Below are 15,619 nucleotides of genomic sequence, written 5' to 3'. Positions count from 1 at the left end.
AACAGTCATGGCATACTTACAATATAAACATTCATAGCTCATAATGCCTTACTTTGACCCTTATATTTTTCTGTACCCTCTTCCTCAATGTTCCCTGAGCCTTAGCGTGGATAGCTCAATGTATTTATATATCCACACATTTATTTACCTATTTGTGTGTGTTTGAGTGAGGGTTTATGGTGTTTGCATTGCATCACTCTTTATTACCTTATATTTGCTTCATATTATTCCCTTAATGTAGGGTTTTTCACTGAACTTGGAACTAAACTGGCAGTGAGGAATCCTGAGAGATGATCCTATCTCCACCCACATGACTGTTCTGGTGTTTTAGCCACATGTTCAATTTTTTTTTACGTGGGTGCTAGGGATTTGAACTCAGATCCTCATACTGGCACAGCAAGCCCTCTCACACATAGATCACTCTTCACAGACCCAAGAGCTACAGCTCTTTTATTAAATTTTGAATTGATATTTTATTTTTTCTTTTTATTCTATTTTTGAAATTATAATGTAATTGCATAAATTTCATTTTTTTATCCTCCCTTCAAACCCTCCCATAAAGCCCTACTTTTGTTTTTAAAATTTACATTGTTTTCATATGCATGTATGCATATGTAAATATTATATGCTCCAAAATTCTGACTTTTTATTGGTTATTTTCTTTGAAATAGTCTTTATCTGCTGCAAAAACACATTTTCTTGATGAGAGGTGAGGATTACACTTTTCAGGACAAATGTTTAGATTGTTGTTTGGGATTATGCTGGCTTAATAAATTAGTTGTTTTATGTTTTCTGGGTATGGTTAACAGTATTAAGTTCCCAATACCAAGCTTGATTTGCATCTTTTGAGCATGTCTTAAAACTAACTTTGAGAATTATTGGTTGTCACAAAGATATACATTCCACTACATCCCCATAAGGTTACTGTGGAATACTAGTAGTTATTGTGGTTCATAGGCGTTATACCTGGATAAGACAGTTTGCTGTTTTTCTCCTTTGAAATCTTCCACAGTGTTCTTTGGTATGATGAAAGGTAATCTTCAATGAGGAGGCATTAAAAACATTTCCAGCTCAGGATCCAAGTCCACCTCAAGTCCAGCTCAAGTCCACCTCCAGTTATATTCATCCAACAAAACCACACCTCATATGTCCTTTTCAAATATTGTTACTCCCTGATGACTAAGTGTTCAGGCTTTTCTTCAAACATTTATCTCCTTGAACACAGAACTTAGCTCTCTTTCTCCTTAAACTAAAAAAGGGTTTTATATTTTTCCTTGCTCAGCTTGCTCCTTTTTATTGTAAATCTGCATTAGAGTGACTATTAATAACCATGCAGCAGCCTATGACACGCTACCTTGAAATCTCCTCTGCCAATGCTTTTAATCCAAAATGCTTCAATTTAGCCTTAGGCATATTGCATGGGGGGGGTTTAAAGGCAGAAAGCACCTACATTCTTCTCAAAAATATCACAAGAATAGTTTTTAGGTCACTTATTAATATTCTTCTCCTCTAAAATCATTTAAATGGGTCTTCCCATTCCACATTATCTTCAGCATGACGGTCTTCTATGTTTCTACTAGGATAGCTTGTTAAGATATCCTGTTTAAAGTGTCCAGCAAATTTTCTAGTACAAAGTCCCAAAACTTCTGCTCTCCTCCAACAAACAGCATTGTCATGCCTAGCATAACAATACTCTACTTCTTCTTACCCACATCTTTTACTTCTTGGTCCTTTTCCTTTTAAAGTAATTCCTTAATCCTTTTCAAATATTTCTTTTTCCTTGTGACTGAGTGTATAGGGACCATTCTTGTTAAACCACTACAGATGAAAGGTTGGATGTGGTGCAAAAGGGACTTGCCAATTGTGGAAATTGGGCTGGGTCCTGGTGGAATCCTTGAGGCAGATTTCAATACAGGCAATATTGGCCAGACTAGGCTCAAGAACTGCATGTTCTAGATTCTGAGCTATATTCTGCAGGTAAAGGTAGGACAACGATGGAGGGCGGGTTTAGGGCTACTCACTGGATTAGACTCTGGAGAAGATCTTAAGATGTGTGTTCTTGCATCAATTTGATGTGATGTTTTCTAGACTCAGCCTTCTCCATTATCCCTGTGTTGAGTCATATCAACTTATACCTGCTTTCCCATAGTTCATTTCTTCTTACCTTCAGGGCCACAGAATACTCTTCTCTTGGAATTCTTGAGTTTTATTTTGTTTCTTGTAATTTTCTTTTTCTGAACTTACCGTGACTTCTCATAGACCATAAATATCTCCCATTCACAGATGCATATGCATCTATTCTATTCATTTTCTCATATCTTCATTTTCCTTTTTGTATTTTGAATTTTCTAAATTTTTATCATTTCTCTAAGAAAATTTCCTAACCATAGTGCTAATATGTTTTTGCTTTTTCCCATTTTTTTATTATGAGTATGAGTAAGGGCTTATTTAAAAGATTGTAAACAAAATACAAATTTCTATACAGGTAAAGAAAATGTCTCCTCCTCCTCCTCTTCCTCCTCCTCAATCATCCTCCTCCTTGTTTTCCTCCTCCTCATACTCTAACAAATATTAACTGCCTATCAAATTGCAGGGAGGAACAGAGCTTCATGACCTCCTCATCCAAGCAACTATTCCTTAAGATGAGACAGGGCTTTGTGAAGATCCATCTGACATTCCCTAAATCAACCACAGGATGCTGACTGATCTCATTTCCTACAAGTCATCATATCTGCTGTGAATATAAGAATATGAAATGCCCAATATATCTTAAATACAACATTCCTCAGCACTCTGACTCCATTCCTTCTTCTGGATCTTATATAACTTCTAAACCTTCACAATTTTCCATGAGATTTTTTAGGGCATTATAGATACATCCAATTTATGGCTGAACTTTCAAAAATCACTTATTCTCATCACTTTGACCAGTTCTAGGTCTTTACTGTTACTACTCTCCACTGAAAATTTTGGGTGGTGTGGCTCATATCTGAAAATAAAAAGTCTTAGTCCTTTCTTGTGTCAATGCAATGTTAATAACTTGTCACCTTTGGTCCTTCTTCGCTGAGAATTCGGGATCCTTTTGGAGAGGAAGTCAATTATCTACTAAGCTCCACCTCCCTGCCTTTATTTTGGCAAAAAAAAAAAAGGATTTTGGATAAGATATCCTAGACTATCTACTAGGCACTGTAGCCACTAGACAGTATTAGTCTTCTCCTCACATCTGGTTCTGTAGTAAAGCAGAAAAAAATTTGTCTCTTTCTTTCTCCCTCTTTCTCCACCCCCCACACACAAACACGAACACAAACACAAACACAAACACAAGTTCATTGTTATACTCACACATTCTCTCTCCCCTCCAGCTACAAGTATCCATCCAGAGCTAGTGCCATTCATATTCAACTTGACAATCACCAACCTGCCTTATACAACAGAAATGGGCCACCCAAACTCTTTACTCTTCAACAGGACAGAGGCAGCTTTGAAACTTTTGGTAATGTACAACATCATACTATGGCTTACTTTTCCTTCACCCCACCCAGTCTCTGGGACCTTTCTCACCTATCTTTCTGTCTTATGCACAGCTCCAGTCCTTGTTCATTAATACTAGCATTGGTGCTGGCTATTCTGGTTGCAAACTGACCTTGATCAGGTAAGTCTTCTTTTGTTTATATCATGGAGAACTTCTCTGTAATGGACTAATATATCTGGGGTTCAAAAGAGGAACATAAGAAAATAAAGGCAACATAAAAGACTGGAATCACTGTCTTTGAATTAGTGCAAGAGAGACAGGCCATCCTAAATGAAGAGGCTGCTCATGAAAGTTACATACATGAAGACAATTTTCTGGAGCATTGATAGTCCCTGATCAGAAAAGGTAGTATAAAGTCATTTAGCAATCACAGAATTCCTTATTTCATGCCATACTCTGTGACTTAGCAACCCTGACTTTCTTTCTGAAAAAGTTATTGTTTGTAGAGAAGGGAGCAGTTGCACAAACCTGAAACCATGAATTAACCAGATCAAAGAGACCATTAAACTCTACACAGAGGCTAAAACAGACCAGTAATGAAGGTTTTAGCTCCACCCTGGGGAGCTGGGTAAAGCTCTCTATGGGTTATGATGGTTGAAATATATTTTGAGAGTGAATGTATAGTAACCAAGGAAACAAAGGAAAATAAACCATTTCCTGGGTGGTTTGTTATTAGTAATCGAAGATGTAAGAGTTGGGCATGGATTCATGTTACTATGCCTTCTCCTCCACCTCCTTTTATTTATCCTCTTTTTTCCCTCTTACTTCTGTTCTGCCTCTTACTCTTCCTTCTTTTCTATTTTCTTCCCTCCACAAAAAAGCTCTATGATACTGCTGACTAAAGTGTAGCAGAGTGAATAAAGAATTAATGGATGAAAAATGAATAAAGAAAAAGAGAAGAGGGGAGTATGATAGAAGTAGAAGAAATAGAGAATAAAGGAGGTAGTTGAGAAGGATGGAGAAAAAAGTTTAAAATTATGTAGAAAGAAGAGTGGTTTAAAAAAGGAAGGAAGGGGGGCAAAAATAAATGTGGGAATTAGAAAGGGATCAGCTGGTAAGTATTCCAAGAATTCTCATAGTAACATTGAATATTATAGTAAAAATGGCTGGTAGTTGATATGATATATGTTAATGAAAGGAAAAATGAGAGCAAGAGAAAGAAATGAACACATTTTTAGAATGTACAAACTTTACAAAGTAGGAAATCTAAAGAAACAGGACTTAGAAGTATGCAACTGAGAAAGTCTCTCATGGTCTATTAAAAAGTCTAGACCCACAGTGAACAGGATTGTTGCAGGGAAGGCAGTAATGGGGGGCAGGATGGTGAGGGGAATGCCCATATAGAAGGGGAGGGGGAGGGGTTAGGAGAATGTTGGCCTGGAAACCTGGAAATAGAATAACACTTGAAATGTAAATAAGAAATACCCAATTTAATAAAGATGGGGAAAAAAGACATGTAAAGCCAGGAGGTACTCTACTTTAAAGAGCTATGTACAATTCTCTTCTCCCTAAGTGAATCATTCATGTATTTCTACCACTCTAGGTCTGAACAGAATGGCACAGCCACTGGAGTAGACACTATTTGCACCTACCACTCTGACCCAATGAGTCATCCTCTGGACAGAGAGAAATTGTATCAAGAAGTAACCCAGCTGACCAATGGTATTACCAGGCTGGGTCCCTGTACTTTAGATAAAGACAGCCTCTATATCAATGGTGAGTATCTGTTAGAATGGAGGCCATTTAATGCCCAGTGTTAGTTTTCACTGTTATAAAAAGGTAAGAGAAACCAGTTTCAGTCCAGGTCAATTAGTTGCTGTATTATTGATTTGCTTTCCTCATCACTGTGCCAAAATATCTGACAAGGGAAGCTTAAGAGAGAAATATCATATATTGGTCCAGTTCCACATTACAGTCATAGCAGTGACATCATGTCAGCAGGAGCTTAAAGCAGCCAGTCACATTGCATCTGCAATAAGGAAGCAGAGTGAGAGAAATCCTGGAATTAAGTTCCTCTTTGTTTTCATTCAGTCTGAGATTCCAGCTGGCTGGATGGTACCATCCACATTCAATGTCTATTTTCCCACATCAAATTGGAGAATCATTGTAGAAATGCCTTCATAGACACAGCATATCTGTTTTCATATGATTATAAATTTAATCAACTTGATAGAGATTCATCATTGTTATTTGGTTACTTTTAGGCCCATGTCAAGGTAAAAATATGGTGGAATATATAGAAAAGGTAATCTGCTCTTTTATGGGATCCAGGGAATATAGAGATAAGGAGAGTATGGGGACATGATATATCCTTCGATGGCATGTAGAACCAGTGACCTAATCAAATGAGCTTGCACCTCTGCTAATAATTCATTCAGTTATTAGTTCATTCATTGAAGAGGTTATCACTCTTATAAACCAATCACCTTTCAACAGTTTCACCAGTTAGGACACAAGCCTTCAAGTGACATTTCCCAATAACTCATTTATAGGTGATTTTGATTTCCAGAAGATATATACCCATGTCACACATCCATGTCACATACTAAAAGGATAATAATATATTCTGATACATACACATAAGTGGATGCTAGTAAGCATCCCAAATATGCAAGATAGCTCTTTGCTAGTTTTTTTAAGTCAATAGTCCCAATCTTGAGATATTATTGCACATAAACTTTTGATTTCTATCATTTAATTTATTGTTTGAGAATTTCTTGGAAACCTGGTCCAATATTTCTTAGATGACTTGTTTTGACGTACTCAATCCACACCCCCCACCCCAAAGAAGTCCAAAATATTTCCTGTTTTACTACTTGGGATTTTTTGGGTTTGCTGCTAGCATTCACCTCTGTATTTGTCATGCTCGAGCTGAGCCTCTCAGGAGAAAACTATATCAGGCTCCTGTCAGCATGCACTTCTTGGCTTCATCAATATTGTCTAGGTTTGGTGGCTGTATATATGTATATAGGCTGGATCCCCAGGTGGGGCAGGCTCTGAATAGCCATTCCTTAAGTCTCTGCTCCAAACTTTGTCTCCGTATCTTCTCCTGTGAATATTTTCCCCCTTTTAAAAACTGAAGCACTTTTGTCATACTTCTTCTTGAACTTCATGTGGTCTGTGGATTGTATATTGGGTAATTCAAGCTTTTGGGCTATAATCCACTTATCAGTGAGTACACATCATGTGTGTTTGTTTGTGATTGGGTTACCTCACTCAGGATGATATTTTCTAGTTCCATCCATTTGCCTATGAATTTCATGACATCATTGTTTTTGATAGCTGAATAGTACTCCATTGTGTAGATGTACCACATTTTCTGTATCAGTTTCTCTCTTGAAGGGCATTTGGGTTCTTTCCAGCTTCTGGCTATTATAATTAAGGCTGCTATGAACATAGGGAAGCATCGGTCTTTGTTGTATGTTAGATCATCATTTGGGTATATGCCCAGGAGAGGTATAGCTGGGTCCTCTGGTAAAATACAGAGATAGAAGAGAGAATCTCTGGGGCAGAAGATACCAGAGAAATCATTGACACAGCCATTAAAGGTAATATAAAATTCAAAAAGTTCCTAACCCGAAACATCCAGGAAATCTAGGACACAATGAGAAGATCAAACCTAAGGATAATAGATATAGAAGAGAGTCAAGACTCCCAACTTAAAGGGCCAGTAAATATCTTCAACAAAATTATAGAACAAAACTTCACTAACATAAAGAAAGAGATGGCCATAAACATACAAGAAGCCTACAGAATTCCAAATAGGTTTGGCCAGAATAGAAATTCCTCCTGTCACATAATTGTCGAAACACCAAACGCACAAAACAATGAAAGAATATTAAATGCAGTAAGGGGAAAAGGTCAAGTAACATATAATGGCAAACTATCAGAATTACACCAGACTTCTCACCAGAGAATATGAAAGCCAGAAGATCCTGGGCAGATGTCATATAGACACTAAGAGAACACAAATGCCAGTCCAGGCTATTATATCCAGCAAAATTACTTGGGGTTAAATTTCCTCTTGTTCCTTCTTCTCTTCATCTTCCTCTTTCTCCTCTTTGTGGTCCTCTTCCTCTTCTCTTTCCTTCTGTCCACATCCTTTTGCACCTATCATCTTCCTTTTTCTCCTTCCCATTCTTGCTTTCTTCCTCTTTGTTCTTGTGTCTCCTCTTCCTCCTCTTCCTCCTTTTCTTCTCTTTCTTCCCTTCTTCTATTGCTTTTGATCCTCTTTTATCTCCTTCTATTTCTGATTCTCCTATTAATTTTTTCACCTGTTCGTCTTTCTTGCTTTAGTATCACTTTTTATCCCCATAACCTCTTTTATTATTATTATAAGACCTCAATTAGAGTAGAAGATGATGGGCTAAGTTGGGAATGATGATGATTCTATGCCTAAATGTTTCCCAGTTGCCTAAGAGTCACTCTCCTAATTCTCAGGCTTCACAAGATATCTCAGAAAACTACAGCTCTGAAAAACCATTGTCATCCTTAATAAATACACATAAAATACTTCCTGTTGACGTGCTGTCTACAGCAAGACTGTCACAGCAAGGCTACTGCTGTGACATTAATAGCATTAATAGCAGCTTATGTTTATCAAAAGGATCCTGTTTGGTGAGAATTTTGGAATCATGTTACTCTTATGTAAAACTTTTTGAGTTTCTTTTTTTTACTCATTTTGACTGAGAATGATTATGCATTCAAGGAGGAAATAATTTGCCAAAGGTTATGACTATAAAACATTACAGGATGAGGATTTCACTCATGGACACTCGTCTCAGCTAACATGGTGAACCATCCAAGCACTGCAATCCCAAAACTTCATCTTACCTGATTCATAGCTAGATATTTCCTTCTTTATATCCAATTGGAGTTTCCCTTTATATATAATATGAAATACATATTTCACTTTATTATTTAAGGTACATAATGTTTCGTTACTATGATAAAATACCCTGATCCAGAGGTAGTAGATATCTGCAGCAAAATATTATTCTATAGATATTAAAGGAATTTAGTCCACATGAACTCACAGTGGTTGTGACTAAAACCACAAGACTTAAACAACAACCAAAATACAAACATGAATGGGGAATTCTAATTTCTGCTATCTATGTATATATAAGACTACTGGGGCATGGTTAAATCAATAACCCCAACCATACAACATGTTGACACCTTATTTATTTTTATATGTATTTATTTTTATTGGCTATTTTATGTATTTACATTTCAAACGTTATCCCCTTTCCCCATTCTCCTCTCCCCCTCCCTCCTCCCTTGATTCTATGAAGATGCTCCCACTTCCACCCTCCCACTCCCACCTTAACACTTTGGCATTTCCCTAAACTGGGGAAACAAGTCTTCACAATACCAAGAGGTTCTCCTCCTATTGATGCCAGACAATGCCATCCACTGCTACATATGTTTCTGGAGTCACTCCATGTGTACTCTTTGGTTGGCAGTTTAGTCCCTGGGAGCTCTGGGGATATGGTTGGTTGATATTGCTGTTCTTCCTATAGAGTTGCAAATCCCTTCAGTTCCTTCAGTCCTTTCTCTAACTCCTCCATTGGGGTTCCTGTGTTCAATCCAATGGTTAGTTGCAAGCATCCTTATCTGTATCAGTAAGGATCTGGCATATTTTCAATGGACTTCCATATCAGGTTCCTGTCAGCAAGTACTTCTTGGCATCCGCAATAGTGACTGTTTGGTGGCTGCATATGGGATGGATCCCCAGGTGGTGCAGTCTCTGGATGGGCTTTCATTCAATCTCTGCTCCACATTTTGTCTCCATATTTCCATCTGTGAGTATTTTGTTCTCCCTTTTTTTTCTTTTCTTTTTTTTCAGAGCTGGGGACCGAACCCAGGGTCTTGCGCTTGCTAGGCAAGCGCTCTGCCACTGAGCTAAATTCCCAACCTTTTTGTTCCCCTTTTTAAGAAGCACTGAAACATCCACACTTTGGTCTTCCTTCTTCTTGAGCTTCATAAGATCTGTGAATTTTTTCTTGAGTATTCTGAGATTTTGGGCTAATATCCACTTATCAGTGAGTGCATACTGTGTGTTCTTTTGTGACTGGGTTACCTCACTCAGGATATTTTCTAGATCCATTCATTTGCCTTAGAATTTCAAGTAGTCAACGTTTTTAACAGCTGAGTAGTACTCAATTGTGTACCACATTTTATGTATCCATTCCTCTATTGAAGAACTTCTGGGTTCTTTCCAGCTTCTGGCTATTATAAATAAAGCGGCTATAAACATAGTGGAGCACATGTCCTTGTTATCTGTTGGAGCATCTTTTGGGTATATGACTGGAGTGGTATAGTTGTGTCCTTAGGTAGTACTATGTCCAATTTTTTGAGGGCCCCTAGACTGATTTCTAGAATGGTTGCACCAGCTTTCATTCCCATAATCAATGACTCCTTATTTAATAGCATCCATCAATAGTGCCTCAAGTAGGATTTGGAGTTCCTAATGAAGGTGTTACTTGGGCTTATTCTTCAAGGTACAGCCCAGCATGGCAGAAAAGTCAGTGCACCACTAGCTTTAATCTACTAGATGAATCATATCTAGAAGCAATAAGTGTAGAGGTATGGGAGAGAAATTAAGAAACTCAGCTAGTTTTTCTACTTTCTCTATATTTCAGGATATCTGCCCACGGAATCATATCACCCACATTAAGGGGAACTGTCTTACCTCAATTAATCTGATCAAATAATCCCTTATACTCATGTCCATAGGCTAAGATAATTTACGTCATCCCTTACTGGTATGACATAAGGCTTGTCTTCTCTGACATTGTATAACCTTTCAAGTTTACAATATCAAAAATTATTGAAAATGTACTACAAAATTTGGATGAAACAAAATATTTTCGACAATATGAGTATTGTTTAGTGGTAGATTTGTTTTGTATGGCGATCTACAAGCCAGATAATCCTTCCAGAATTTACTGTTGCATTAGAAAAATGAATAAAAGATATAGATGTAAAGTCAAATGTCAAATGAAATAATACAGGAATAATTAGTTAATTTCAGTGTTTTGCCTAAATCTGATTTTTATTTTTATTCCTTAGATAGAATATGAGAAATGGAATGCATGATCCAAAAAGTAGACATGGAAAGTTGTTTTATGGCCTCCTCCTCCTCTTCTTTATCATCCTTCTGTTCCTCTTCTTTCTCCTTTTTTCTTTCCTTCTCCTCCAACCTACATTCCCTCCTTATCTATTTTCCTCCAGAGAAAAAGTAATGGGATGTTCTTTCCTTGGCTTTCTCCTCTTTCTACTTCTTTGCCTCCTGGTGTGCATCTCAGAGGTAGGTCACTTGCCTAGTATGCACAACACTCTAGATTCAATTCACAGTGTTGGTGCATACACACACACAGACAGACAGACAGACACACACACACACACACGGACACACACACACAGACACACACACACACACACACACACACACACAAACACAAGCACACTTTCCTCTCCAATTTATGTCAAAACCCAGTTGAAAGAAATTATATCTAATACTCTATTTTCACCAAAAAAACATCATATTCCTTTCATCAAAGTTTCCCAGTTTCTCATCATCCATATATGATCCAGTATATTATATATATATATATATATATATTATATACACATATATGTTTATGTATATATGTGTGCACAAGGTTCTAAATTTATCTATACATCAAAGGATATCTGTTTGGGATATTCCTTTGAATACCCTACCTTCAACCAGAGACCCTACTTTATAGCCAAAGAAATGACGCAGAAAATACAGAGGATGTTTCTTTCTGTCTGACGGGCAATGTTATACTTAACAGACCAGAACAGGCAGTTGCCTAGGGATGGAACTGCCTACAGTATGATGCATCTTTCTGTATCACCTAACCAAGACAGTCTCCAGGATGTCAATCTCATCAATGTACTAGAGATACTAAACTAGTATCATCAATTTTTTAACCATAACAAGAGGTGCCTAGGGAGCCCTACTTTCTTAAATACCGTCAATGAAGTTTGTTGTAACCAAAGGGAAACGAAGTTGAGTGAAAAAAAAAGATTTAAATTATCTTCACAGATAGAGAAAATGTAAATATACTTATCATAAACACATTTTTACCTTGGCAGAGAAAATATAAATATACTTATCATATTTCTATGTTTTACCTTGACAGTATATGAACTATTATTATTATGGCATAGTATATTCACCTCAAAATTTAGGTCTTTTTAATTATTGTATGCATTTTAAATTTTTAAATTATTTTTCATTTTATTTTTATTTATTAAACTTTTCCTTAAACCACACACACACACACACACACACACACATGTGTGTGTGTGTATTCTGTTTACTCTAGCCCTACATTAACTCTTGATTCCCTTCCAGACTTGTCTTTATTTCCTTACAGATCCCATTCCCACATTCATGTCTTTTTTGTTTTGTTTTGTGATTGTATAAAATTCAAGTCTTATTGTACTGTTTCAGTAAAATTAATCTTTATTATAGTCATCATAAATATTATTGCAGAACAGGGCACTTAAGAGCAAATATTCAGTCATTAATGTTTATATATAAATCTCACAGTGATTCATAATGACGTCTATGTTCAGGTCTAATGATTTTTCATCTATTAGTGCTTACATAATAGTCCTTTATTATTACTCTCTCTTTCCTGCTTGCAGGTTATAACCATCGGTACTGGATCCCTACAACCAGCAGTGAGTTCACAGAGCTGTGGTGCCTTAATATCTCCTGGACCTCCCCTTCCCTAGAGGCAACATAATAGGAGACTATATATATATACATATATATATATACATATATATATACATATATATATACTTACACACACACAAATACACACACACTCACATATATATATATATATATTAGGTTTTATATATATATAACCTATTTGATTATTTATATTTCATTATTATTAATTCTGTAATATAAAATGGTTCAAAAGACTGCTTACATAGAAACTAAATGAAACTATCACTTTGATTATAGCCATCCCAGGTTACAGAGTATATTACACTTCACACTTCTCTTTTCTGTTACAGCTACAAGTCCATCTCTGGTTCACTTCACCCTCAATTTCACTATAACCAACCTGCACCATTCAGAGGGCATGGGATCTCAAGGGTCTGATATATTCAACAACACAGAGAGGATCTTGAATCACCTGGTAAGAGCTCTCTCTGGCTCATCCTGTGTCATTTCAGTCTGGTAAACCTTGGCCCTTAACTTGTCTTCTCTTTTATCAACAGCTAAAGCCCATGTTCAAGATTAGCAGTATTGGATCCCTTTATTCTCGATGTAGATTGATCTCACTGAGGTAAGAAGACTGAAATAGATATACAGCACATGTTGATGATCAATAGGCGCTAATGCCTAACATCTTGCTCCTAGAGTTCTAGAGGCAGGTGGCCAGCAACTCTTCTCTACTAATTTTCCTTTCAGAGGGGAAAATGTCGACTTCCTTTTCTTATAGGAGACAATGATAAGTAAATGTATTGATGACTTCCTGTTAAGTTTTGTTGTAATATTATTCCTGATGCTGTGATAAAAATTCGGTGAGGGCAGTATACACAAGGAAATATTTTGGCTTAGAACTTTATGTTATAGCATATCATATGGACAATTTACAGTAGAAAGGACTTCAGAACAGTGATCATATCATACCAACAGTCAAGAGTAGAGGAAAATTAAGGGACCCATCTGACTATTGCCTACTAGTTTACTTTCTTCATTCTTAGAAGTTCAGACTGGGTGTGATCAACAAAAGTCTGAATCTGTCTGCTTCAACTAAAAGCCAACACCATTTTTTCACAGAATTTCTGACAAACTGACCTGACCCAGAGAATTTTCTCTTTAAGCAAGCCTTTTCATAGCCAATACCAGCTTATGTGAGGTTGACATTTAAAACTGACCATATGGAAATAAGACACAGAAATGATGAGAAATATATCTGGCATCAATGGTTGAATACACGTTAAGTCAGTTGAAATTGTTTTCTTTGAACTTATTTTCAGATTCCTTTTTTTTTCTATCCCATGGTTACATTTCTATTGTTAGCACATGTGAGTCTAAGTTTTAGTTGTTTATGTTAAAGATAGCACAAATACTGACATGCTCAGAGGCTATGTCCTTTTTGTTTAAAGGACGTTGGCTCTGTAATGCATTGTCTTCTTCTGGCCCTGAGGCCATTAATTCCCCATGAGGAACCCCTCCTCTTCTCTCCCAAGGTTCTTGGAATCCCCATTTTGCAATCTCTGTCTCTTTTTCTTGCTAGGCCTGAGAAAGATGGAACAGCTACTGGAGTGGATGCGGTTTGTACTCTCCACTCTGATCCCTTGGGCTTTCAGCTGGACAGAGAGAAGCTGTACTGGGAACTGAGCAATAACACCCAGGGTGGTACCAAGCTAGGATCCTTCACTTTAGAAAAGGACAGTCTGTATATAAATGGTGAGAATCCCCTTAGCAATCATAACCTGAAGATGAGAATGTAATTCTAAGACCAGTGTACTTTCTGGTTGATCATAAGACCCTTCCTATATATCATCTTAAACATGAGCAATCACCCGCTAAGTTAAGTGCACATATAATGTTTAGAATCTTCAACTCCTTCTCTTTTCTCTCTATCACTACATTACAAAGAATTTTTTGAACATGTGTCTAACCAACAAAAGCCTTGCTAAAGCCACATCGAAGATTATCTCTGGTTGAATCCAATGATTGTTAGACATTGCTTCAAATATGGGTCTGTTTGCAGTTGAGTTTATTGTTTTGTTTTACATTAAGGTACATTTTGCTCTGTGGCTGTGGCTGGCCCAGAACTAATAATTTAATCAAATCTGTCCTCAAATTCATGATTCTCATGCTTCAACCTCTCTTGAATGCTGGGATTCGCAGTATATAGTCACACACACACACACACACACACACACACACACACACACACACACACACATATATATGTATATATACATATATATATATATATATATTTTATATCTCTGTGGAGCTAAAACACCTCTATCATGCTTGCTTCATGTCTCGCCATATTCTTTGAGCCTTAGTTCCATTTGAAGATTTCATTTTGAAATCCTGAGTAAAAAGTGCTAGTTCCTGCCTGTAATCTCTAAGTTTGCCTAGTATATTCAGTAGTCTTGGTTTCATCTCTAGTAACATAAGGAAGAGAGGATATGGGGAGGAATAGAGGAGGAACTAGAAGGAGAAGAAGCAGAATCAAAACTAAAAAGCATTTACCAGGAGTGACCTCCACTTTTTGCAATCATGACACTTCAGAGATGAGATGGAAGATTTTTTTCAAGATTATGCTCAGCATAACTCTCTGAGTTACAGAGAGAATTTAAGGTCTCCCTGGTTACAGAATGAAATTTTATCACAAATAAATTAAGGACTCCAACTCAAACAAAAGTTAGATCTTTCATCTTTTTCCACTTCTATGCTATAAAATTAAAATAGAACAGTTTGTGAATATATGTAGTAGAAATAGGGGAATGTTTGTTGTCCCAAGTAAATTATAAGTTCATTAGAACAAATACAGTTCTTCCGATGACATCTAGATTTTAAATATTTCCCAGGGTACTTGAACTCAGAGATGAGGATGATGGACCTAAGCTATGTTATAAACATGTCTATCCTCACATTATCATTCTTTCCTGTTACCATTGCAGGTTTTACATATAAAAGAATCTCTGCTTCCACTCTTAACAGTGAGTACTTAGAGGCTAATTGTTATGTTTACTATACCCTATGGGAACAGTAGTTAATCTACCCCCTACTGAATCCAAGCTTGTGAAGATGAAAAAAAAATAAATTAAAAACTGGACTACCATTTCTCACCCCCCCCCCCGCCCTGCCATCATATGGCTGAATTTGTAGAGCAAAAATGCTCTCTTGTGACATTTATGCAGTACCTTAAATAGAATTATTCACTCCAATCCATTTCTCCTCAGCTCCGGTGACCTCCTCTCTTTTTCTCATGGAGACCTCCACTGCAAAACCTATCCTCTCTACTGGTAGGTACCTACTTTCTCCAGGTCATTCTT

At 36.9% G+C, this 15,619-nt stretch overlaps 1 protein-coding gene across 1 annotated transcript in view; it reads left to right on the top strand.

The window, feature by feature from the left end:
• The window catches only part of Muc16 (mucin 16, cell surface associated), a 203,655-nt gene that overhangs the window by 58,773 nt on the left and 129,263 nt on the right, over positions 1 to 15,619 (top strand). The window contains exons 6-14 of the mRNA XM_063266294.1: positions 3,363 to 3,493; positions 3,585 to 3,652; positions 5,076 to 5,248; positions 12,221 to 12,256; positions 12,605 to 12,729; positions 12,812 to 12,879; positions 13,837 to 14,009; positions 15,245 to 15,283; positions 15,527 to 15,589. Of these exons, the coding sequence (XP_063122364.1) occupies positions 3,363 to 3,493; positions 3,585 to 3,652; positions 5,076 to 5,248; positions 12,221 to 12,256; positions 12,605 to 12,729; positions 12,812 to 12,879; positions 13,837 to 14,009; positions 15,245 to 15,283; positions 15,527 to 15,589 (876 nt within the window). The remainder of the gene's footprint in view (positions 1 to 3,362; positions 3,494 to 3,584; positions 3,653 to 5,075; positions 5,249 to 12,220; positions 12,257 to 12,604; positions 12,730 to 12,811; positions 12,880 to 13,836; positions 14,010 to 15,244; positions 15,284 to 15,526; positions 15,590 to 15,619) is intronic.

The sequence above is a fragment of the Rattus norvegicus genome, chromosome 8 (assembly GCF_036323735.1).
Source record: "Rattus norvegicus strain BN/NHsdMcwi chromosome 8, GRCr8, whole genome shotgun sequence".
Classification (NCBI taxonomy): domain Eukaryota; kingdom Metazoa; phylum Chordata; class Mammalia; order Rodentia; family Muridae; genus Rattus; species Rattus norvegicus.
The sequence above is the reverse complement of the archived record's forward strand: the minus strand, read 5'-3'. Positions and strand labels throughout refer to the sequence as shown.